The 26,984-nt window shown below is 36.9% G+C and overlaps 2 protein-coding genes across 2 annotated transcripts in view; one reads left to right on the forward strand and one right to left on the reverse strand.

The window, feature by feature from the left end:
- Positions 1-13,692, forward strand: part of LOC116521243 (corticotropin-releasing factor receptor 1) — a 64,473-nt gene extending 50,781 nt beyond the window's left edge. The window contains exons 9-13 of the mRNA XM_032235932.1: positions 2,786-2,858; positions 8,895-8,980; positions 10,045-10,180; positions 11,050-11,091; positions 12,480-13,692. Coding sequence (XP_032091823.1) covers positions 2,786-2,858; positions 8,895-8,980; positions 10,045-10,180; positions 11,050-11,091; positions 12,480-12,620 — 478 coding nt within the window. The 3' untranslated portion in view covers positions 12,621-13,692. The remainder of the gene's footprint in view (positions 1-2,785; positions 2,859-8,894; positions 8,981-10,044; positions 10,181-11,049; positions 11,092-12,479) is intronic.
- A 757-nt stretch (positions 13,693-14,449) lies between these two features.
- Positions 14,450-26,248, reverse strand: LOC116522626 (zinc finger protein 397-like). Its single transcript, XM_032237618.1, has 6 exons — positions 26,104-26,248; positions 24,821-24,928; positions 24,010-24,123; positions 22,936-23,010; positions 21,590-21,835; positions 14,450-18,227 (listed from the first exon to the last, which is right to left on the reverse strand). Exons 3-6 carry the CDS (start codon positions 24,041-24,043, stop codon positions 16,894-16,896), a joined length of 1,689 nt encoding a protein of 562 aa, XP_032093509.1. The 5' UTR covers positions 24,044-24,123; positions 24,821-24,928; positions 26,104-26,248; the 3' UTR covers positions 14,450-16,893.
- Between the last annotated feature and the right edge of the window lie 736 nt (positions 26,249-26,984).

Genomic DNA, 26,984 nt, shown 5'->3' on the forward strand with positions numbered 1-26,984 from the left:
CGTCTGTAATATAAATGTCACTAATATTAGATACAAATAAGTATCAAGTATACTCTAGTACTCTTTAGTACTTTGCCTTTTTAAGATGGCAGTAGAGGAGAAATAGCAACATCTTGCAGGGGTGTCAAATTGGGGGCCCACAGGCTGAATGCGTCACGCACACACATGCACAACCAGCTCCACGTAGGAAAAAACATCACAATACATCTCATAAAGGCAATGGGATACCCCTGATCTAAGGCATAAGTCATGTGGCGGAATAGGAAATCTATTCTTTAGGGCTGCATCTCTTATCACCTTCAACCTGCATTGCTGATGGTAGGGGATTATAGAAGTTGCAGTTCAGATTTTCTATAGATACCAGATTTGTTGCCTCTGGGGGTCGCTTGTGTGCTTTAGCTCAAATATGTAGTTCCTTACCTTTCCAAATTCAGCAAAGTAATCTTATAAGTCTTTGTTTACTCTAGTAAAGTAAGATTCTGGTCTCATTAAAACAAATAAGCTTGAGACACTGTATTGTTTTTCCCCGCCAAGGGCAAAAATGATACAGGCAAGGAAGGGTCAATCTTTTCTTCCTTTCGAATATCATGGGGCAAATCTAACTTCTTTTCTCCTTCACTGTTAATTATACACCCTGCTGTTGCTGCTTTTAAAAACCTATAAGGATCTAAGCCTGAAGCTTCAATATCCCAATCTAATTCAGCCTTTATTATTAGGGCTTGCACAGTTGGTCAAGTTTCAAGGTGCTGTGAGGTTCTTTGTGACTGTGGCTACACAAAAGTGGAATGATTAATGAAAACTGAACAAATTTTGAAAAAAAAGTATATCATTCAATCACAAACTAGAATTCAGCCAGAAAAATAGTAACAGAGCAGACAGACCAAGTACCTCTAATGAAACTCAAAAGGGAAGACTCCATTCATTTAAACAACATTCTAATTTGACAAGAGCAGATAAGGTGTTTTCCCGGTGCCCTTGGCCCTCCATTCCCAAGGATTTGATAATGGCAGACTTAGCAGCCTCCTGGCAAGCCTATTCCATACTAATTAATCAAGCAGACAAACAGGATTGATTTCAGGCTGCCACCTTTTACCTTAATTGCCAGCCCTGGTTTTCATTTCCATGCTAAGTCCTAACTGAGGTCATGGCTGAAACCAGGTTACAGTCTTGTAATCAGCTGCAAGCTACTTAAAAAGCACTCCTCATTTGGAATAAAAGGTATGAAACTTTCTCTGCAAAGGCACAGCAAATGCAAACAGGCACTTTGAAGATATTGGCTAGCAAACTTCATCTGTTGGATGAAACAGATTGATCGATTGCTTGAGAAACTTCAGGAGTAAAGGACCTGATACCTAAGAATGGGAGGCCAAAGGAAAAGGTGAGTTAATATTGCTCCCCCTCCTCCATAATACAGTCCAAAGAAAAAACACAGGCATTGACAGCTAAAAGCATTATAACCCATATTTAATGATGTGATTTGACCTCTACAGGATTTATTGAAAGTTTTGCTTATCAAAATAGGATGGGTCCGTTATGTTAACCTTTTCAGTAGGAATAACCTACCCACAGTGAAAGTAAAATGGGACAGTGTAGAATATTATACATTGAAAAGGGCAATTATATTTCCATAGGTACCAGGGGATACCTCGCTTGGTGCTGCTGGATCCAGGCCAAACAAACATCAGTCTCTTGGTCCTCTATAGCATTCTTAGAAAATAGAAGTGATACAAACAATTTTTGGGATCTTCAAAAGAAATGATGACCTGGGGAATGGAAGGGCTGTTGGAATCTACTTCTCTAGTTTACTTTCTGGTAGATGGTGCTTTTTTGACTGGCTACATCTCATCTACCAGAAGGAAAACCAGAAATTGATCTCTACCTTGATCACATCATCTCAGCATTCCAAATGTCCTTACTGGCTAATGATGTACTATATTCTCAGCAGATATTATTTTTCTTGCTGTGTACTTTACTACATGTACTTAAAAACAATACAGGATGTTTTCCTGTGATTTCAAAAAGATTTAGTGGGGGAAAAGTTGCCATGCTTGAAAGGTTCAGCAGTTGGAAGTGCTTAGCTTTTAATAAAGTGATGAAAGAAATATTTTATCACACATAAGAATTCTGGACTATTGTAATAATAGTGAATTTACTGGTAAGCCACTGTCTACTGATAAACATAAAATATAAGATAGATTTTCCCCCTTAATATATATTTTACTTGATTTTTTTCAATTTCACCTTGTTTATAAATAACTCAATGTGGTGAATAGATTGCATTTAATTTTTCTCAATTTTTTTATAAAGATTAAATATTTTTTGTTAAAAAATAAAATTATTGATTTTTTTTAAAAAAAATAAATTCTGGACTATAATGAAATTTTCTCCTAGAGCAAATTACGGCTTTGGAGTAGAGCAAAAAAATATTTTTCTTTTCCTTGCTTCTCTGGAGAGGGGCTAATTGTTGAACATCAAAAGACTCCCAGCATCCAAACAGAGGTTTTTTTTTCTTTTTATACTATTGGACAGATTGTAAATATTATTATTTCACATAGCTGAAACAAAACATGGATTTGGGTCTTGAACTCTAGCTCTGCTTCATGTATATTTAAAGTCAAGCCCTCAACATTATCTATCTCAATGTTTTTGAAACTTGGCATCTTTAACATGTGTGAATTTCAAATCCCAGAACTGCCCGCTTGAATTCTGAAAAATGGAGTCCCCATATCTTAAAAGTGCCAATTTTGAAAAACACTGATTTATCTGTTTGTGTTTTAACTTGCAGGTGCTGGTTTGGAAAGCGTGCAGGAGTTTACACTGATTACATCTATCAAGGTCCAATGATACTGGTGTTGCTGGTAAGAATGGAAGCCCCCTCCTATGCCACGCCAAGATTTTCCAGGATAACCAAAGGCAAAAGAGAGCATTTTCAATAGAGTAATTATGAATGAAACAAAGAGGTCTGGCAAGATCAGTTAATTATTAGTAGCAGAAAAATGTGCAGACTAATTTCTCTCTCTTGTTCAGTTCTGAAAAGTTTTAACCCCGTTCTGCTCTGCTTCTGGTTGTCCTGAATGTAGTTCTTTATACTTTCAGACTGGAAAAATAATATTTTGACTTGTTTTGCATCAAGGAGTTATTCTCAGGTTGCTATTCTTCCTTCTTTTTTTACTCTTATGACAGAAAGACCTAATTTTATTAGTGTCAGTAGGTTGGGTGAGAAACGAAGTGAGCACTGAAATTTTCCTTGGAAGTTATTTGTCCACTAAGAATACCAAACTATTTTTTCAGACATGGAAAAAAGGAGAACTAAAGAAGTCCAAGGATTTCTTTCCTTGTGGGTAATCATTTCCACAAGACAAGGCATACAGAAGTAAAGAGATTTCCTCCAAAGCAATGTCACATTTTGCTATCTTAAAGTACCAACAAGAGAGTGACCCTTGAATTAGTTTTCTTTTATTCCTACTTTCTTCCCACTCTTCCTCTTTCCACTCCATTTTTGTCCTGCTGCTGTACTTCCCTGCCAATTTCTCTCACCCTCACACCACTATATCAATTGAACACAGCATACTTCACACACATTCCCGTTCCCAGCAAGCCTTCTAATAATGTTCTTTGATGAGGATAATAGCTCCTGCCTTATTAACCTAACCATATCTCTGTTGCAACCTTAGTCAATGCAGAATCCTGGGGAGAAAGTGGGAAGTGATTGCATTGTTAGAGGCTGATGCCAGGCATACAGATATATTGCAGTTGTTTCTGCTCTCTGTGAAGTGTGGTCATTATTGTTTCCGAATCTGAGTATTAAATTATACTTGAATTGATAGATGCAAGAGTACACAAGATTCTCAACTAGAAATTACAGCAACCTATCTCCAGAAAGTCTTTCAGTCCAAAGTTGTTTCAATTCCATTCTCCCAAAGCATCTTTCCTCAAATGAAAGCTTTTTAAATAAGGGCCTATAGCTTCCATAATTCCCAATGGTTTGGTGTTCTGTATAAAGCAGAAGGCATGGTTTAAAATATACTAAACTATTCAGAATATATTTCTGGGTACTTTAGGCACTGATATTCTGCTTCCTATGTAACATAAGACAGGACAAGAGATTGAACACTGATTTAATACTTTCTCGTGGGAAGAAGAAAGGGAATAGGGTAGAATTATGCCTAAGATTTCAATTCTCCATTCAGCTTTTATACATGGTGCTAACTCAGAATTTAGCAGTAAATATGACTCAGGTATTTTATCCCGTGACCCATCAAAACCGCGGTCCACTAAAGCGCGCCCGATCAAAGCGCGTACGTGACGTCATCAGCAGTGCAACAAATAAAATTAAAAATAAATTAAATTAAAATTAAAATAAAATTAAAGCAAGTCGATTCACATAAAGGTAAGGGTTAGGGTTAGGGTTAGGTTAAGGGTTAGGGTTAGGTTTAGGGTTACGTTAAGCGTTAGGGTTAGGTTTAGGGTTAGGTTAAGGGTTAGCGTTAGGTTTAGCGTTAGGTTAAGGGTTAGGTTTAGAGTTAGGTTAAGGGTTAGGCTTAGGGTTAGGTTTAGGGTTAGGTTTGGGGGGGTTAGGGTAAGGTTTTCGCGTTAATTTTAAATTTACCGCTCACAGCGGTACGCGCTTTCGTCGAGCGCGCTTTAGTCTACCGCGGATTTGTGGTGGAACCATTTTATCCTGCTTCAGCCAGGTCATTCAATGTAATAGAAAGAAGAGACCCAGGAGCTACTTATATATTGTTCTTTAACATGACATAAATGATAAAGAACCAGTTCTAAAAGAGTGCCAATAATTTTGTATATTGTATATATTTGCATATTGTATATTCATAGGTGATGCATTGAAGAGCATAAAAGACTCTGCAATGCACTAGACATTCCTATCACTAGGTTTTCCTCAGTTTAGTCTGAAAACATATAGAACTATTTTTTTTAATGCCTAGCATTTTTGTAGAGAAAAGTGCTATCTGTTTTGTGGATAGTGATAATACTGTCAGACTACCAGCACAACTCTAAAACACTGCTAATCTTTCTGTCCCTATCCCCACTGTCAGTAGTGAAAGATTTAGACAAATATAAAATTGCATATCAAATGAAATGCCATTGATACTGTAATATGCAACACAGACGGTAATCATATTCATTCTAACAAATGAACTTTTAACAAAAATTAATCCATACTTCATCAAGGGTCCTCTGAAACAGCTGTTTGAAATAGGGGCTAGACTGTAATCTTTTTCTAATCTTCATAATCCGTTTGACAGTTTTTAGACTTACAACCAGATATGTCATTTGCTCCCTGGAATAAAAGACAATCCTTGTACAGAACAAGGTTAGATCAATAATAAGATACAAAGAGCCACTTCTTTAGGGGCAACAGGGTAGCTTAAAGACCCTGACAAAAGACCTTGACAACTGATACATGTGTTGTTGTTCATAAGAAGGCAATAACACAAGCAGGGAACAGGTGCAATTATTAAATTCAACTTGGATTTAACTCTCTGACCCTATTACAAACAACGTACCATTACTGTCCAAAAGGGTGTGTACGTTCAACCTTTGATAAATACCAATTTTCTTATATCCCTCGCTTTCTAAATAAAATAATTTATTCATGGTTCACTTCTTGTGCCATTCATTTAATATTCAACACTCTTTATTTAGTCTGCTTGGCTTCTTGATCACAGAGTTGTTTATATCACTCATAGGGTAACATATGGATACTCTTTGTAACCCCAGTTGGCACTGGTTATTATAGGCTTTCTGCTCTGAGGAAGCTGGTATTTAACAAAAAAAATAAACTGCTCATGTTATGGAGAAATAGTGTTTTCTGTGAAATATTTTGGCTTTTTAAAAAATAATATTTTTATTAAGAGGTCTAAGTACAATAATAAAAGATAATAAAAACTAAAAAGACAAAGAAAGATTGAAAAATAAAGGTGGAAAAAAGAAAAAAATGGAAAGAAAAGAAAAGAATCTAAGAAAGTGACTTCCCACCAGTGGTGGGATTCAAATAATTTAACAACCAGTTCTCTGCCCTAATGATCAGCTGGGTAGGTGTGACTTGATGGTCATGTGACTGGGTGGGTGTGGCCAACATCACTCTGTTAGCTGTTACAATGTAACCAGAGAGGCAGTTTCTGTAAGTATGGCAATAAAGATTAGGTTAGAAACAACACCACAATGTTTCCTTCCTGCCTTCCTTACAGGATTAGCCCTGTAAAGTGGGGAAAAAAACAAAATGAGATTTCTTCTAACAACTGGTTCTTCAAACTGCTTAGAAAATTAACAACTGGTTCTCCCGAATAGGTGTGAATTGGCTGAATCCCACCATTGCTTCCCACCCTCATCATGACAAATATATACAATTTCTCAATCCCTTTCTAGTTAACAGATATATAAATCTCTTCACCCCATTCCTTTACTATTAATTATAGGCAAATCCAGTAAGCAATGTCTTTTCTAATCCAGGTATCATCAAGAAGTCAAAACAGATCTCTAAAATAATCACATTAATTAACAAGCATAACATTCTGTCTGTAAGAAAATCAGAATGAACATCTTTTCCAGTCCAGATGTCAACAATTCCAGAAATAATATCCCCAAGTAACAACATACCCCATTTTAACACTAATCAAATAAGCCAACTTTATAATCCTTATTTTTACATAAAAATCATCTTGCTCTTTAATCCATTTGAATGATCATTATCCCTTGTTTCTAATTTCGTCAAAACTATAACAAGCCTTTTTGTAAGTTCAAGCAGGAACAAATTATTCCAACTACTCTCTTGACCTTTTTTATTTTTAATAAAAATATTTGTATTTTTTAATTTTTATAAATCCATTTTTTCATATCTAATGATAAATTCCTGTTCATGTTATTCTTCATAATCATGTCAGATAATTGTTTTTCTTCCTCCCACCCCTCTATATCAGCCTCCTCTGGTGTAACAACTTTTTCTGGGAACAAAATGTTCATTAAAAACACAATCTAACTAAAACTGTTGATTCAAAGTCCAGTTGCCCATTCCTCAACAAATTTTCTCAATCCTATTACAAGCTGCTTATCATGTTATATCGCCAATATTGAAAATATTTATGCATTTATTCTTTAAAATTAATTTCAAACTCTTATTATTCAAAATAAAATATTCCAACTTTCTCTGAGCCTTTAATCTATTTAAAACTTTCTAAAGCCCCCAAACTTGCCTTGCTATTTACTGCTTATATTGAATTCTTAAAGCTTAAAAATATAGTTAAAAATTTCTTATATAAGGATTGAAGTCACATGCAATAAACTTTTTGTTCTATGCTCAAGCTGATACTAATAAAAACAGTCAGTTCAGCTTTTGTTGTATTGCATACTCATAAATGCACAACAAAGACGTACAGCAATGATGATGTGCTAAAGACTCAGGCAGGGGGAGGAGGCACTTAAAAGAAAGAAATATATGAACGTTATTGCATAATATTGAATTAATATAGTGCCGATTGGTCTGGGGTCTCCACATCCCATCTCTGTATGGGGGCATTCTATAAAGAGATGGTTAATGTTTTTTTTTTTAAAAAAAACTTCACTTCCACTCCAGTATATACTGGTTCCTTCCTTAGCTATCTTATCTATTTTGATGTTAATATTTATCATTTTAATATTATATATTGTTTTTATCTAGTTGTGAGCTGCTCAGAATCATTGATGGAAAAAGGGCAAATGTGTAATAAAATAAATGAATAAAAATCAGTATAAGATTAGAAAGTAAATAACAGCTGATGCAATAATAGTACTCTCTCTAATGTTAGCACAAATACCAACCCAACAATATAACTATGGAATGAAGCCAATGTTGAATTGAACAGAGGCCTCTAGTTTTCCATTGGTTAGTAACAGAATATAAAAATACAAACTGAATTTTCTAATTTTATACCAAAACACTTCCAAGGGAAGAAAAGTACCTTTGATAAATTCATGACAAATAAATCTATCTCCTTCTTGCTTTAAATAGTTGAGAAAATTGCTCCTCCCAGTGGCAGAGAATGAAAGAGATTAAAAATTAAAATTAAAAAAGAATAGTTTGTTACTACATTGGAAACTTTAAAACAATGTATAAAATGTATTTTCAAGACATGCCATGCACATTCTCTGAGAGTTGGAAACTAGGCTGCATTTCTTAAATGAAAATATAAATATATGATTGTAGCAGGATGGAACCAGGATGAACTGAGCACATGGCAATGCTCAAGTGAGGATCCCTATAGGACATTTATTATACACCATGATAAGACAAATACTCATTGCTTACTATGCAGATTGATATGGAGCCATTACAGCTTGAAGATCTGTGTGTATGTGTATCAGATGTTCAGAAAGTCCATGATTTAAATAAGAATTCAATCAATGAATTCAATAAGAATTCAAATAAGAATTCAATAACTTATTATTTGACTGTTCCTGAACTTTACACCTTGAATCTGAGATATATCTGAGTCCAATAAGTAATGTAATCTGATGAAATGGTTGCACTGTGATAATTACAAAACTTTTCTAAGCTGCTCTAAGTCTTCCCATTTTCAGAACATTTTCTATAAATAACATGCTGCAATTTTGAAAAATTGGGGTGTGGAGATTGTCTATTTATTTATTTTTTAGCATTTTGTACCTGATGGGATTAATCCTAGGTGTCTTGCTGGGAAAAAAAATGTAAGGATTAGTAAGCAATATAAAAATGATATAAAGTACAAGTAAGAACAGGATAATGGTGTTTGAATACTATTCCAACTCTTCTACACTCTATAATGGATTCATTTAGGGGATAACTTTAATTTATGGTATAAAACTCTCCTTGCCCAGTTATTTTAACAGTCTCAAATTGATTTCTGTTTCTGTTCCAGATCAATTTTATTTTTTTATTCAATATTGTCAGAATCCTGATGACCAAGCTTCGGGCTTCAACCACCTCAGAGACCATACAGTACAGGTATTAACCTAGATCGGAAGGAGCAGTGCAAAAATAGGAAATAGATAGAGGGTTATAAGAAGGCCTGTCCCTCAGGGAAAAGGGCGGCATACAAATAAAGTAAATTAAATTAAAACAAAACCAAGATTATGACTGAAATATCTGTTTCAAGAGGGAGCATGCAGGAGAGGAAAGTTAGCAGAGTAAATGGGAGGCAACAGTGCATTTGGGAGAAAGCATACCAAACCAACACCCCTACTAATCTACTGCTTTGAGAGGACAGAGAATAATGGCTCACTGCCAGCACTGAAGTAGGATTCAGTACTAGGTCAAATCAAGTTTTATTGGGTGGAAGCCAATTTATATATCTGAGGTGCAGATAAATAACAATCTGACTTGGTCTCTTCATGTGTTATCTTTAGTGAAGCATACAACCAGCGTTTGCATTTCCTGCGTCGGATGAGGAGACCACTTTCTCCTTATGTCCAGGCCACTTGTTGCAGACGCACAATTGAAAGCATTTTAACAAATTGCACCATTGTTTGATTTGGTGGCAGTAGTGCCTCAGATAGGAGGTCCATACAGAGAGTGGTAAGGACAACTGAAAAGATTATAGGGAGCTTGCTTCCTGTTATTCAGGGAGGCCTATAAGCGCTATGTGCTTAGAGCTCGAAGCATTGTTAGAGCCCCCGCCCCCCCAATCCATTTCATGGTCTGTTTCTGTTGCTCCCCTCTGGGAGGTTTTGAAGTATCTATAGTAGGACTACTAGATTCTGTAACATGCCATTCTTCTTGTAAACTCTCAGGATTCTTTTTTTCATCATATATATATTTGAACTAGACTCTGATGTTTCTGTGTCATATATATGTATGTATGTGGATATATGCATAATGATTATCTTTTGAGAGCTGAATGTAACGAAATTTCATTTTAATGTATGCTGATTAGTGTACATTTAAAGTGACAATAAAGATTCTGTGTTATTCTGTGCTGTGTTGTTCTGTTATTCTGCTCTGTTGTCCTGTCCTGTCCTATCCTATTCTTTGTTATAGTCTGGATGGTAACATGTATCCTCTTTCTTCAGGAAAGCGGTGAAGGCCACCCTTGTGCTCCTTCCATTATTAGGAATAACCTACATGCTTTTCTTTGTTAACCCTGGAGAAGATGAAATATCCAGGATAGTCTTCATTTACTTCAACTCCCTTTTGGAGTCCTTCCAGGTAGGCAAACCTCACAAAAATCAGAGCTGAAATGAGTTAGAAGGGAGGCTGGAAACATGGCATTAACGTAGATCAGATTTTTCAGTGATATTATTTATAAGGTATACGAATATCATATTAAAGGTGTTTTTTATGTATTTATTTAACATGTTGCTCCTCCACCTTTGTGTACTTTGGTCTGATAAAAGATAAGTTTCAGGAGCAGTTTTTCACACACTTTCCTCCTGCTTCAAAGAATGGGGAAAGCACATCAACATAATTGAAGGAAAACCACTTGCTAAAAGGTTGACATAGCCAAAAGCTAAAAGTGTTTGAATTTCTATTTAATTTAAATGTAACAACATTTTAAAAATGCAAATAGTGGAAAACTCACCAAGAATTGAATGATATCCTTTCTGACACTAAAATTTCAATTCAGTGAGATTTTCAATGGCGAGAACCAATTTGCAGGTTGTGTTCAAGGCACTGGAGGCCTCAGATGTCTATTTTTATTACAAATTCAGTTATTAAACATGGGCACAATGAACCCCATTCTTTGAGTTAACTACAGTCCATTTTCCTGGGAGAAATGTGTTGTATCTCTAGTCCAAATCGCCTGATAAATGTAAAAAATCCAGAGATTGGCAATGTGCAAGCAAGGAGAATCCAGGAGAAAGCCCGCTACCCTATTAGATAATAGACAGAAGACAAGTCAGGTTGTAGAGCAGATTTTTAGATTAGAGACATGAATGCTAGTATGTGTTTGTTGAAAGACATTAATCATTCAATCTGTTTCATAGAAAGCCTTGGGGGGGGGGGGGAATCATGGCAATTTGTTTCTCTTCTCTAAAAGGTAACTGATTCCATCATCTTTTTTATTCTCCATCCAGGGCTTTTTTGTCTCTGTTTTCTACTGTTTCCTGAACAGTGAGGTGAGTTAGGGTTGGAAATGAAGGAAAAAAGAGGTTGGTTATTACCTTGCATGCCACTAAGGATATCTTTTTTTTTTTTTTAATAGTCTAAGCTTTCTTTGACACAATTGAGAGCTACTATTTTAGATTCATAAAACTCAGAATATAGCAAAGGAAGTAGGAAGAAATTAATCTTTTGAAGTTTCAAATGTTGGTTTAATTTTTGAAATTTAAATTCAATTGTCTTTTAGTATTTAAATGTTCTTTTTGTGGAACCCTTTGAAGATAATGATCTCTAAGGACATTCTGGTTGGCATAAATATGATAAATTTAACACCATTATTAAATTAAGGCATATCTTTAATACTTTTTAGACAATTGCAAGGTGAAGATATAAATGAAAACTTTTTTTAAAAATTGAAAACAATTTTAAGATGAGAAGAGTTCCTTGAGTTTTTTCCTCTCCAAATATTTTGTTTCCAGCTTTTAAGATTTATATAATGTCTAGAATAGTCCTTTTCAATCTTGTATTATATGGGAATTCTCAACCAGAATGGTAAATTAGCATGCAAAATTAGCCTAAAGAAAATCAAAATAAGATAAACTGCACACTGATAGTTTTATGTCTGAACAAGGAACACTTATTCCTGAAGAATATCTGTGTCAAACTTAAAGGGCAAGAACTTTTTCTTCCTTCTGTATCTTGCCTCCCTACAGCTTAGTTATCAAGAAATCAATTTCAGCCATTGTTTGTGATACAGCAAATCTTTTATTTTATTTTTTCAAATTGGATCCTACTTCTATCATCATTTTTAATCAGCTGGAAAATATGCTATGATATCTATCTTATCTCAAAGGCCCACTTGTTGTATAACCAACTTTAGGTGAATTAATGAGTAAACTTACCATTGCTGCAGAGAATCCTCAGGAATGTGATTTCTGGGACTGAAATTTTCTCTGGAAGATTGTTTTTTTCTTTCAGAATCGTCAGCCAACATTAATTAAACAAAATTTCTTTAGTTATTTGCATAAGTATCCTGAGAAAATAAGAATTTTTCACATGTGGACACTTCATACATTTCTTTTTGATAAAGACACTCATTACAGATTATACTGTGGTTTTGTGCTTCTGAATGATAAGGATTCACAATACACCTTTTACTATTTTTGTACAGATTGTGATCTAAAAGCCCTGGCCTTTGGGGTTTTTACTGTAAAATAAATTTCATCATCTTCAATCAATGTGATCATATTTTGGGTTGAAATGCTTCCAAAACTCACGAGACCACCCAAGGCTGCTACAATAAATCTAGAATGGCCTTACGTCTTCATTCAATCTGGATTTCCTTTCAAAGGAGAAATTGGGAACTAATAATGTTTATTTATTTTTTTTTGTTATTATTTTTTAGGTCCGTTCTGCAGTACGAAAGAGATGGCACCGATGGCAGGACAAACACTCCATCCGTGCCCGAGTAGCAAGGGCCATGTCCATTCCTACATCCCCAACTCGTGTCAGTTTCCACAGCATCAAGCAATCAACTGCTCTCTGAGAATCAAAGTTTAGGGAGAAAAAAATTTACTGCCTTTCCTAAGTCACAGTTTAGGAAAGGCCAAGATATTTTGTCCGCATTTTGCAGACATTTTATGGTAGACACTGTTTGCATTGGAAGGGAATCTTTGTGAGATTGGAACTGCAAGTCTTTGCAAACCAAGTGGTTTTGAAACAAGAGGAACTCCAAGGCCTACAACCACAACGTTCCATTCCCCCCCCCCCCCCAAAAAAAAATGTTATGGCCTATTTTATTTTCTAACACACCTGAAGATTTTTTGCTCTATTTGTTTACTAGTTTGGAAGATGTTTATCACAAGTGCTGCAGAAAGAAAGTTAGCAGATTATCCCCAGTTGGAATTGGTGAGCAATAAGCAAAACCAAATGCATCAAGATTAAACCTGGAATATTGTCTCACATGGTGCACATAAAAGGCTTTTTTTTAAAGGACTTATGAGTTCATTAAGATAATGTACACTACAAGGCAAAGGCACAAATCTCACATTCAGGACCATGCATCTTGATTCTGTGGAATAAATAGAACTGCCGGACACTGCCGTTATGTAAACTCCCTTAGTAAATATCCTTAGGACATCTATTTGATTCCTATATGAAGATTTAGGTGGTAAGAGAAAGTAGAGCTGTTCCCATGTTCTTCCTCATCTAAATCTGCTGCAGGTGATGCCAAAGATCTGAAGCCTGGTGGACACTCATTCAAGATGATGACTAACCTACTTGTTCCATGATCCAGATAATATTACCTGATTTTCACCATAGACAGCCTATTTGAGCCCCAAAACGGAGTGGGACAATAATGCATTCCTTTTGGTATCTCTTAATAAAGAACAGTACTATCCTTTATCCTAGCTTGCAATTTTATTGTGTGTATGTGTGTGTGTGCATGTGTGTGTGTGTAATCAAAAGAAAATACTATCTTTGCTATGATTAGAAATTTATAGGAGAATTTTAATTGTAAATACAGGTATACAGCTTTCTGCAGAATTTGGGTTAACATTGAGCCAAGGTGGTGCAGTGGTTAAATGCAGCACTGCAGGCTACTTCAGCTGACTGCAGTTCTGCAGTTCGGCTGTTCAAATCTCATCGGCTCAGGGTTGACTCAGCCTTCCATCCTTCCGAGGTGGGTGAAATGAGGACCCAGACTGTGGGGGCAATATGCTGACTCTGTAAACCGCTTAGAGAGGGCTGAAAGCCCTATGAAGCGGTATATAAATCTAACTGCTGCTATTGCTATTCAGAAGTCTTCACTTGAATGTTTTATTTTCTGTGTCTTGAGCCACAATTCCCATAAAAATAGCTCCTGCATCATCGGCATTTTTGTTGGAGTGTGTGTGTGTGTGCGTATGTATGTATGTATGTATGTATGTATGTATGTATGTATGTTTCTAGACAACCCATGCCCCTTTGGGTCATCATTTCAGAGATATTTCTTTACCTAAACAAGGGTAGGCAAAAAAAGAAGCGGGAATAGGAACAACTTCTGACTTCCTACTGACTTCTGCATTGAGTTTCCTTGTGGAAATCTGGCAGGGATCATCAGAAAATGCCAAAATATCCTTTTTCAACATTCCATGACAATCGCAATAACCCAGCAGTACTCAATCAAGCACAACTTCCCCAAATTTAATTCCCACAGAAGTGATGGATCTCATACTTTGGACACATTCTGTAAATTAACCCATTTGAGATATCTGGGCTCAAAAAATTGCTCTATGATGCTTTGATCAGTTAAAAGTCATAAGAAAGAGTTTTAGTAATATAGAAATTTTGTAGAGGAGCCAATTCTTGTTCCATATTATCTAGTTCTTAAAATTAAAATAGACAAGTATAAATTTTTATTTACTAAGGCAAAGATTATTAAGCCAACAATTTTTGTGATATGCCTAATGCAAAAAGAGAGAAAGGGAAAAGGCTCAGATGACGGAGGTCCAAGCCAATGTCTACTTAATCACCGGTAGTGTAGAGATCAAAAGGTATGTAAATCTGGAACATTTAAATTGTTTATCAGAGCTCTTCAAGTACTGCCCGGCTGAATATAAAAGCCGTTTTAGTAATATGTCTGATTCAACAGCCTTGCAACAGATAAAACCTATCAAACGTGTTCTAACATGTTTCAAAAAATATCCAGGAAAGGTAATATCCATTGACAGTGTGACCCACTAGGAGTGATTAAAAAATTACAGACCCAAAGAGTTATTAACAATTCCCTCCTCTCTATTTCTCTATCAATATCCAAATGCTATTCTTTCCCCAAGACTTTGTAATGCCCAGCTACCTAATCAGCAACCATTTTCTGGTCATTCTTAATAAACTGAATAAAGTAGCAATCAATCACTTATCTTTAAAAAAGGTTTGTCAAAATAGCTATTGCTAAATCAGATTAGTCTAAAGAGTCTAGAGTCAGTCTTAAGTCTGTCTATGAAGATGGATGCTAGCATGAGTCTGAAAGCTTCGAAGAATAATCTCTGCTCCCAGTGACCAACCCAAATTCAATCTTGCATCATAATCCTGGGACATGTATATTTGCCATTTGTAAATCAGATTAGCCCACTACTGAGGCAATGGAATCCAATTCCAGCACTCATCCAAGCTAGTCTGCCTAACCTGTTGACTGTTTCTTGCAACATGCAACATGGTGAGGTCATGCCAACATTGTATTTCTCCATGCATGCTTTCAAACAACATGCAGGCCTGGAAAAGACCAGATCTGCACTGGGTAAGATGTAATGCGCACTAGGATAAAAAACTGCATATGCAAAATTTTTATGTTTCATATCTTCATGAGTTTCCTGGTGTTCAGAGTTATAGAATGGAGAAGGCTCCAAACCATTTTGAGCCTATGACCTCAACCCAAAATACTTGTTATAATATGAAAGATGCAAAATAGCTCCTATGGAAGTGTGTTGCAAAATATTCTATTTTGTTCATATATGTGTACGTTCCGGAATTCAACTATGTGGTTTAAAAGAAAATACATGGTTAAAAAAAATAATATAGATTCTACTGCATTAGTCTTAAATCAGATATTAATTGCTTCTGCAACCTAGAGGCCACGGCCAACTTTATGATGGAAAACAAAATGCCAGCCCTACATATATTAAGAATATACAAGCTGGAACTATAACACTGGCCTGGTAAATAATAATATACCTGGGAGTTGCCTGTCACAGTAGTGTGTACCAAAATATTGTTGTCCTTACACAGCAGCAACTTTACCATTCTCTTCAAAGCTGGCTGAATCACCAGTAGATGTAGCAAGCAGACTCTCTCCATTCTAAAATGCTCCAGTCCAGAATTCTCAACAACAGACAGTTCCAACTTTGCTCTCTCAGGAGCAGATGGTGAAAGAGCACCAATAACATTTTTGAAGGCATGGCTCATCTTTTTCCAAATTCCACAAATAGCTGTGAGGCCCAAATCACAACACCACTCTGTTTCCTGATTCTTAACTGCTGTTCTCTCATGAGAGTTCTGGATCATCCAATGCTTGGACCTGATCATCCTTTGGAGCTGTAGAAGCATAGACCACCTTGACATAAAATGCATCCAACTCAATCAGTTATAGACTGACTGCTACAATATGTCTATTCTAATATAAACTGTAGATTCAAAAAGAAGGACGTCATTTTTTGTCTACAGGTAATGAGTTCAAAGTTCTTCAGAGAAGCCTATTTGGATTTCTTTCCCATCAAAAGAAACAACAAATCTGCTCAAAATGAGATTTGTGGCCAGGGGTAATGTTGGGAACTGTTTAAATTTTCAAAAATAGGGAAGACAAGGAGAATCATGTAATGGACCATTTCAAGAGAAAAAAGAACTACATCTGTGACTCCGTAATAAATGCCTGTTATGACTATGGTTTGCAAGACATAATTACTTGCATCAATGAACTGCAGTTAACTTTGGACAGTAAAATTATTGTGTCTTTCCTCTTCAGACTTGTCAAACTTGACACCCTAATGGTATTACCAAGATAAATCAACAAGTAAGGGAATGTAGCAGATGATCATGAATAATTTCACTGGCTCCGTACCCTATAATATAAGGGCAAACACAGAAGTTCTAAAGAGGTCCAAGCAGAAAAAACTGCCAAGCCTCCAAACAGACAAGGATAAGGGGCTAATACGATGCTGTTTCTATGGGCTAATCTGAACTCAAGATTGTTCCCAGCAAAAATTCTATGAGCAGAAGGGAAGACATCCTAAAGAGAGCACAGGCAACTGTATTGGCTTAAGCATATGATTTAAGGACATCAGTCACGCAAGATTCATGCTGTTGATGTTGACGAAGGACATAGCATCTGGTGAGGGAGCAATGAAAAGATGAGCATTCTGGTGCCGAGATGCAGTAGCTGTGGCAGGCATTCCCCCATGGGTTCGCTGGTGGCGTTTAAGATGAGCCCGGCGAGCAAAGCGCTTTCCACAAGCTGTGCATGGATAGGGGCGTTCCCCAGTGTGAGCACGCTGGTGGATAAGAAGTTCTGAGCGCTGCAGGAAGCGTTTAGAGCAGACAGAACATGCATGAGGGCGCTCCCCCCGATGCATGCGTCTGTGTTTGCTGAGATTTGAACTGACACTAAAGCGCCGTCCGCACTCTGTGCAAGCATAGGGTTGCTCACCAGAATGTGAGCGGATGTGAATAGTGAGGTCAGAGCGTTGCAGGAAACGTTTCCCACACTCTATACATCCATAGGGACGCTCCCCTGAGTGCAGTCGCCTATGTTTGCTGAGCGCTGAGCGCTGTGTAAACCGCCTCCCACACTCCCCACAGGAATAAGGTCGGTCAGGTTCTGGAGGAGGAGTTGGGGGTGGAGGTGGTGTTGCAAGGCCTCCACCACATTCCACACAGCGGCGTGATCGCCTATGGCGCTCTAAGTGACAACCCCAGCGGAAACGGCGCCCACAGTCTCTGCACTGGTGTGGTTTTTCTGCTGCATGACGCTGCTGATGCCGTTCCAAGTTTGCTAGGATTCTGAATCTTTTGCCACATTCCTCACAGGCATGGGGTTTTTGAGACTGGGCAGAAGCTGGGTTACCTGGCAGAGCCTGGGTATTCAGTGGCCCTACAGAATTCAGAGTCAAGGCAGAAGAAAATTCAGAGGCAGAATTCAAGAAAGGAATCAATGCAGAATTATGAGGGGAGTTAGGTCTTAATGGTGGGATCACAACAGTTCTCCTGCATAATCCACAGTGATGGGGCTTCTCCCCTGCAGGTAAACGCTGACGCCTTTGTGTGTAATGGGGCTTCTGCCATCCTAAGAACTGGGGTCTTTCAACGAAAGATGGGCAGATTCTCCCAGCTTCCTGGGAGTCATAGCTCATGTTTGAAAATGGACTGCGGTTAACATTCTCTCTAGGTTCCGCTCCCCATCTTGTTCCTAGAGGATTTTGCTGGGCAAGATTATTCTTATACCCTCTCATGTCACCACGAATCATCTTGGGTTGCTTTGGTCCTGCCAGCCCTGGACATTTGATGGAACCTTGCACTTCATTCCCAAATGGTTTTCTGGATAGCACAGCTGGTCCTTCCACTGTTCCAGTCTGAAGATCCCTTGAAGTCTCCAAGTTATTTTGTTCCGCTGTTTCACCACCTGTTGAAACAGAAATGTAGTTATAGTTCAGCCTCCTGGAGAATAAACATGGGTGGAAACATTTGACCTCCAAGATACTGGTAGAAAATCAGTTCTCATTAACACAATCAGTGGCCATTCTGGCTGTGATAGACTGGAGGAGAGGTTCAGCAATGTTTGGAGCATCACAGTTCCCCATCTATGAGGTTCCCTCTTCTACATGTTTACGAGAATACCACTAGTTATTTTGGTGTATTAGATTACAAAAGATTCAGATTCAATCCCTCAGATTTCAATTAAAATAACTCAAGCAGTAAATACCTCCAGTTCAGAGCCCAGAAATTGTCAAACATTAATGAGTCTACAATTGGCCTATCTGATGAAGATTTTTAAGTTAAAAATTAGGTTTCTTAATCAGTTTTAGCTCAGAAGTCTGAATTCCTCACCATCCCAATCAAATCCACAGAGTATTGCTAAATAAGTTGTATTTTCATAATACTATATGTGATTTTTCCATCATTCTTCTTCACCATAGCAAAGAAACACAATTGTAAAGTTTATTATTCTATTACTATTATTATTAAGATTTTGCTTTATGTAAAAATTAAATTCTGCTTTCATATATGGCAGTCCGTAACTGGCAAGGATTCAGTAAATCTAAATATATCCATCATTTTATATTACATAAAGAAAGGGATTGAGGAATCAGGGAACAGAAGGCAGGCTAAAGGAAGGAATGTCTGAAGAAAGGATAAAAAGAATGCAGTACATACATCAGCAGTGAACTTTTTTCCTGTTTTACTATTAATAGGAAGAAAGGATAGTTGGGGCTAGGGGTAAGAAGCTTCAAACCATGGAAGCCAAGATGATTCCTTAATATGGAGAAATAGGTCCAAATCATAGATAGTTTTGTGTATGTTTGGAATATATATAAAATATTTATATAAATATATTTGGAATACACACACACACACACACACACACACACCTTTCGTAAGGTAAGATTTGCCTTCACCCTCCTATCTTTCCTCTGCTTGTTGGCCTGCAGTCCAAATGGGGAAGTTATATGCTGGAGATGGCTGCTGGATTGATGGCAGATTCCTTCTCCTTCCTTCCCCCTGTTCTCTACTCTCCACCCATCCATCCTTTGCTATCATATTGATATATTCTCGTTGTGTTCTTTTTCATTGTTTATTTTATTGTTCTATTGTTGTACTTCTGTTTTGTTTATACTCTTTTCATTTCTCCTTTTTTATTGTTGTAAGCTGCCTAAATTAAATAATAAACAAACAAATAAATGAACAAATAAATAAATATGAATAAATACTTTAAAGTGTTAGATATGGACTTGGAGGTCCTATCACTGCTTGACCATACAGTTAACTGACTGATTTTATATTAGCTGTTTCTCTCAGATCAGCCTATTTCACAAGAATTTATCAGATCAGCCTATTCCATAGGAATTTATTGATTCACTTATTTATAACGTGCTTTTATTATTTAAAAAAATCTAAGTGGTTTACAAAAACAAAATAAAATAACTTATACAACATATAACTCACTGAAAAACAAAATCACTAAAAAAATCATTAATATCATAACTATAGGTAGTTCCTGACTTATAACCATACATATTCGTGCCTGTTCGAAGTTACAATGGCACTGAAAAATATACTTATGACCAATCCTCAACGTTATGACTATCACTCATCTCCATGGGCCCATGATCAAAATTTGTGTGCTTCACATCTGGCATATATGTTTCTTTTTGCAATGAATTATTTTTATTCAAAACATTAAAATACAAACTCCCAAAAAGTAAATAAAATAAAGAGTACACAAAAAGAGTGCATAAAATAAAATAAAAAACAGACTTACATAAATCCCCCCCGCCATTTAATTCTGATAACTTCAGTCACATGACCACTTAGCCATGCCCACCCAGTCACATGATCTCTTAGCCATGCTCATCCAGCAGGCCTGCCCCCCCCCCAACAGTCTGAGGGACTATGAATTGGCCCTGTTTAAAAAGCTTGAGGACCCCTGGGTAAAACCAACAACTAAATTAAACTTCAAAACTCTCTGTTAACAGTCTATTTATTGTATTTCACACGCAGAAAGTCCACAACAGCTTCTGATCTACCATAAGTAACCAGGGTCATTGTCTCTGGTCCATCCAAGATCCAATATCCTGGATTGATTCTTAAGAATGAGGCTTTTCCTTAAGCTATTAATTGGGATCTTTCTTAACAATTGGATTTTATTACCTAAAATCATAAGTTCCTGCTGTGTATATCACCACAGCATTTGTTGTAAAAAAGGTCTCCTGTAAATTACATAATGTCTCTTAATATTTGTTTTCCAATTGGGTATGATAAATCCATTTCCCAATCTTCCTCAAACTTCTTGAAAAAGTTGAGTTCATAACTGGTCAATTCTACCAACTCTGAGTCTTTAAAATCCAAATCTTTCTCAGAATTCGTTTACCAAATCTGTGAAGTGTGCTGCCAAAAGAGCCAGCTTTGGCAGCAAAACCAGCCATTTGTACGCAGGGAAAAAGTGTCCTGCTGAGTCAGGATGCCATCTTGGGAAGACTCTGCAACCAACACATCCTGAAGTCATGTGGTCACATGTGCAACCTTCCCAGTTGGCTTTCAATAAGCAAAGTCAATGGGAAAAGATGGATTCACTTGATGACCATGTCATTCACTTAACAACTGCAGTGATTCACTTAAAAACCACAGCAAAAAAAAGCTGTAAAATGAGGCCCAACTCACTTAATCATTCTCAGTAGTTAATGCCACAATTTTGTCAAACTCCTTGAATTAAAGCTGAAAGTTTTCACTTTGCTCACATCTTGAGTGTTTCATTTCAATTTCAATCTGGTTGTGTTCAGAGGCCAAATGTCAAAAAAACAAAAAAGAAAACCCAAAACCCCCACACACTATCATTGCCCCAGTCTATGTGAGCTTGACTATACATCCTAAGAGTGTGGATACAGGAGTAGCCAGGGGCATCTCTCTCTCCTTGTGCTCCCTCAATCAATGTCATTTTTGCTGCTGTAGAGATTCAATTAGAGGAGATCTTCTCAGAGAAAACAAAAATGTAAATGACATAAACAACAGTGATTTTAGAATGTAAAATGTAATATTGTTTTTAAACTTTTAATACTTAAGACAGGATAGGCAATATTTTTATCCAAGAGTTAGATTAATAAATTGGATAGATATACATATGTTCTCAAAGGGCTGCAAGAAGCATGACTGTGATTTCACTAATACTACCAATTTAAATGAGGGAAAATCAGATCCAATTTGCTGGGGATTTTTTCTCTCTCTTTAAAGCCACACTTAAAGTCTTGCGTGCTCCAACAAAATACCTACCTCCATGTCGAGGGCTCCTGCTCATTCTTTTCCGCCGCCTGACTCTTCTCTGCTGCTCCTGCTCCTGCTCCTTCACCAACTCCTTGAGCATCTTCTCCACTTGAGCCTTCCCTATAGTTTGCAGAATTACCCCAAGTTGCCTACGAATGTCTGGAAGGATCCCTTCCCCACTTGACCCATCTGTAGTTGCTTCTGCCTCGCCCTGTAAAGGAGCCAGCTGCCCTTGCTCAGGTTCTATTTCTAAGCCTATGAAGAGAAAGGAAAAACAATACAATATTTCTACAGAAATCCTGCAGCAAAGGGAATACAACAGAAAACATAAAAACAAACAAGCAGAAAGGAGGGGGGGGGAAAGAGATGGGTGTGTTACTTTGATCTAATCTGTATTTTTTCCAGCTTCCAGAAAATAAGGATAAAAAGTTGATATTGTAGAATATATCTTTATTAAGTAGAGCAAGATTCAGATCAGTTACCTGATTTGACATTAGCCACTCCAGCAAGGATATTACTTCAAAAAAAAATTTTCTGTAAAGTGCTGGAAAAGTCGTATAAGAGATCAGAATCATCTTGGTTCGTGGAAACATGAAGTTCTATTTACCCAAACCTTTTGTGACTGATTGTTCTAAAGCTCAAAATATGCTATCTTCTCAGTTTGGATAACCTATTGTTGAGCAAAGTTCTTTTTGTTCTCAATTTGATTACAGTACTTCTAATTGACTGCCACTCCCATTAGATTTACTAGTGTAGCCAATGATCCAGATCACAATCCTTTACAAATGGAGAATATCAGTGACCCTCGGTCTATAATCTATCCTTAACCTTTCATTGATGGAATCCATATATCAACACCCTGGAGCATTTTTAAAAGGAATTTTACATGTAATATAAAATTAATGCAAATATTTATTTCAGTCATGAACCTGTTTATATTAATAGTACTTAGACATATATACTGCTACATATTGCTTTATAGCACTTTATGAATGGTTTACAAATGTCAGCATATTGCCCCCAACACTCTGGGTCCTCATTTTACTGATTTTGGAAGGATGGAAAACTAAGCCAACTTTGAATTGGTCAGGATCGAACTTCAGGCTGTGGGCAGAGTTAGTCCGCAATGCTACATTCTAACCACTATGCCACCATGGCTCTTAATGATTATTTAATTACTTCCCTCTCTACCACATTAACTTATATAATGTTGCAGTAACTTCTGGAAGGACTCCATGCAAGGCTTTTGATTGTTTTATATGGACTTGTGGTCACAATCCTCACAATTTGGAGATGGAGAACTCTTTAGGATCCACTCAGCAAAAATCACCCGTGGCTTTTCTTAAAGGTCTTACCAGGGGCCAAACCTTGGCGTCCTCGAATCTCTGTAAAGGCAGTTATCCGAGGCCAGCTTATGGCAAGTTCTTCTGCTAAAAAAAAAAAATGCAGAAGAAAACACATTTACTGAGCTGGCTTAATATTGTATTCTGAGAACATCTGAAGGGCACTGGCAGTTTATGTAGATTTTCTCAGTAAGAACAATTAGCATTTAATTGATAAGCTTTTAGATTCTCTGAAAGTTAGTGCTGGAAATGCAACTCTGTGCTTTGTACCTATTATCTTTTTTGCCCTTCATTAATCATCCTCCCCCATGTAACATGCAACTGTTGGGAAATCTGGGGAATATCTTCAAAGACAGAGGTGAACAGTCTGGTTCCTTCTATAAGCACTGGGGCTACAATTCCTGTTAGTTGCCAGCCAGTGGATAACCAGGAAGGATGCTCTAGTCCAAATACTCAAAGGCAACCTCAAGGCATCTATGCACCTTGAGTATCATATCCATAAGGAGTAACCCACAAGGATACTGGTCTGTGTTAACCACACAAGATGACACACGTAGGATTCTTTCTTATGCAGAAGGTGATTCCTTACAAGCAGCACATTTTGAACTCTCCATTCAAGTGCTTTATTTTATTTTAGTAGCCTTTAAGTTTGATTGTTCAAGAATAATAATTCTTCTGTCTTAGTACAATCCTGCCTCAATTACATTGAGAAATGCTAGAATTTAAAGAATATGCTATTGCACCAAAATTCTCAGTCACATGCCACAATTTGGTACCATCACACAATTTTTTTACTTGCCTGTCTTTAAAATCTTTTAAATTGTTCTTACAAGGCATAGCACCCATTAGTCCGATTGCTATGTGGCTCCACAGACAAATCAATGCTCATTTTCAAGATTTAACTACTTATGAACTTTTCAAGCTTTAACTACTTACTCTGAAACCTTCCATGAGTAGATCTTATTTGGCTTCAATTTTACTTATAACTGAAATGATATTAATACTTTCCCAATTTGTTATAAGAACACGCAGCTGAGGGTGAAGTTCTAGTGTAGCATTGAAATTTGAAGAAATCGGATCCCTTACCCAATGAGATAACAGTTTCATAGCTCTCCTGCATGTTGGTCCACAGAAGAATTTCCTTTCTAAAGTTCTGGAAGGTTTTTTTCCTTTGTCTCTCACAAGAAGCTGCAGAGAGTGCTTAAATCAAATAAAAAGTAATTGAAGAATCTGTTTGTCACAGAAATCCTTGAGTGTCACTTCAGTGATCTTGGCAATCAGATGTATAATAGTAATTTAGATTACTACTAGAAGTCTAGATCAAGAATAGCTTTTCAGAACGAGATTGGCCACATATAAATAGAAGATGGATGGATGGGTGGATGGACAGATGGATAGAGACAGACAGGCAGACTTACATGGGAAGTATAGAAAGCAAAAAGCAGGACACTAAGAGAAAATACTGCTTGAGGGTTTTGCATAAAATTGAAGATTATATTCTCCCATAAGGTAGTTCTTTTTTTAAAAAAAAATTTTTTTTGCATAATATTTTTATTTCCGTTTCATTCTATACAATCACATGTTTACTGTGCATAACCAGGGCATATAACATTGAGTAATAACCACAACCCTCACTTATATAGAAAGTGTCCCCTACAATACAAACCGAATATGGTTAACCCATAAGGTAGTTCTATGCCCCTTTTAAATTGAAAGGATGAACTATGTGAGAGCGAACAGATGCACACCCATGCTCTAGATATGCAGGCCACATAGCATATATTCTACTGATGCTGTTTTCACATGTTTCATAAATAAGGATTTTCTCCCAATCGTATTAGGCTTAAAACAGCCATCTTGATTCTGGTGAACTTCATATATACTGGAATATACAAACCCAGGTTCTTAGTCAGTGGATTAATTGGAGTTGTGATCTGAATACATTTTGGGGACAGTAACTTGGGAAGATTTTTTTTCTGTCCTCTTGAGAACTGTGGACCCTGTTCTTAGAAAAGAAAAAAGGAGCAATATCATAAGGTTGAATATAAACTATAGAAAATAAGTTTACTGCCCTAAACATGAATATAGCAGCAAAATATGTATACTTTTAGAATAAATGCTTTCAAAAATATATTTTAATGCAAACTTATAAATTATAAATATCCCAGATCTGGGGCAGTCCTTAAATCCTCTGTTCTAAAAATTATCTTTAGACATAAATTATTTATGTCTAATAATATTTGTATCATTTATCACATCTAAACGGCTAAATTTTAATTTTTTGTCAGAGAAAAACAATACTGTAGGCATTTATTTAAAAAATAAATAAAGAGACTGCATGCTGTGAAAATTCCAGTGGAACAACTGAATTAGTCTGTTGTAGTCAAGGCAATTATCTGATAAAGCTCTCATAGATTAAAATTTGCTTTTTCAAATATACAGAGTTTACTTTAAGGACCTATACTAAACAACTCCCCAAAGCGAAGTTTTAAGGACCTATATTAAACATCTCCCAAAAGCAAAGCTTCTAGAACTATTACACATACCATAGAAACAAACCATTCCACAATATGGGGTAATATATGTATACTAATGAATAGGCGTATCACAGGTGGCACCAAGAACTCTGAAGTTATTGTTTTAAAAGATTTGTATAGCTGCCCATCTTTACTTAAGATAATCCTTGGTAGAACACAATGCTTTGGCACAAGAAGATCTAAATTATATATTAGATTAAATTCTAATTAAATATAATTTATTATATTATATATTATATTATATTTAATATATTTAAATATATTTATTCTCTCTCTCACACACACACACATATCTTTGAAGATGAGCTCAAGGGAACGGAAAAGATTGCAAAAGGCGATTGACGCTGGACCCTCCTCATCCCCTTCCTCCATCAAAGTAACCCATCCTCATGTGGCACTACAGTATTGTCCCTTCCTCTGGGCATCCCCAGCCCAAGATCTGCGTGCAGATCTGAACGTCCAGGCAAGAAAACGGGACATCAATCCCAGGCCAAAGTCTATCTATATCCCGCACAGCCTCCATTGTTTCCTCCATGTGCATCGGATCTAACGCTACGAAGGGGAGGCAGTCCGGCTAGGGGCCGAAGAGCCCCGATTCTTGTATGCTTCCCTCTCACCCCTTACGTTGTTTCACAAGGTTTACCTGCAGTCAGGCACAGACTACAGCGTCTGGCGCCTGCACGGGAATGGTGATGGACGGTTAGAAAGCCCCCCCACCCATCTCCCTTGCGGGGAGTTAGGATAAAAGAGAGGGGACTTAGGCAAATCAGCTGCAAGATCCAGGAAGCTCAGTTCCACATCCTGGCTGGAGAAAAGAAGGAAAGAGAAAAAAGAGAGAAGTCCTTCTTTTCCCGCGGTCGGCCTCAAAGCAGGGCCCTCTTGTGGTTGTTGTATCTCTTTCTTCTCTAAGCCTCGCTCCCCTTCTGTGCTTCTGAAAACTAAAAAGGGATACGATATCCCTGATGCTGTATACTACAAATACTAAGAGCCACAGCCAGCTGGACACATGGTAAAGAATGCTGGGAATGGTAGTTCTACAACCTCTGCGAAGGCATATATCCCCCCCCCCCCCCGGAGTATATATGCGACTTCACTTTTTTCCAGATAGTGTAATTGGGAGAAAAAAAGCTAATGGGATTAGAAACGATATAGACAAGTGTACAGGCATACTTTGTTTTTTGAACTTTGGTTTGTTGCACTTCACATAAATTAATATTGCATTACAAGGCCTTCCATCAGCAAAAAGAGTAGAAAGAATTCTATTCCTATTCTATTCTGGCTCAGATGATGATTACCTTTTTAACAATAAAATGCTTTAAATAGAGCAGTCTATATTGTTTAGACATAAAGCCATTGCAAATTTAATAGACTACAGTAGAGTGTAAAGTAAACATAACTTTTATATGCATTGAGAAAACAAATGATTTATATGTTTGACTATATTGGCGTAGGTAGCTCTTAACTTACAACATTAATTTAATGACTGTTCAAAGTTACAGTGGCACCAAAAAAAGTGATGTATAA

This window comes from Thamnophis elegans, chromosome Z (assembly GCF_009769535.1).
Source record: "Thamnophis elegans isolate rThaEle1 chromosome Z, rThaEle1.pri, whole genome shotgun sequence".
Taxonomy (NCBI): Eukaryota; Metazoa; Chordata; class Lepidosauria; order Squamata; family Colubridae; genus Thamnophis; species Thamnophis elegans.

Coding starts and splice junctions, on each gene's coding strand:
- LOC116522626 (XM_032237618.1), bottom strand. CDS start 24,043: ATGCAGGAGAGCTATGAAACTGTTATCTCATTGG. Junction 23,011..24,009: donor TGAAACTGTTATCTCATTGG/GTAAGGGATCCG, acceptor TTTTTTTTTTAG/CAGAAGAACTTGCCATAAGC. Junction 21,836..22,935: donor ACGCCAAGGTTTGGCCCCTG/GTAAGACCTTTA, acceptor TTCTCTTCATAG/GCTTAGAAATAGAACCTGAG.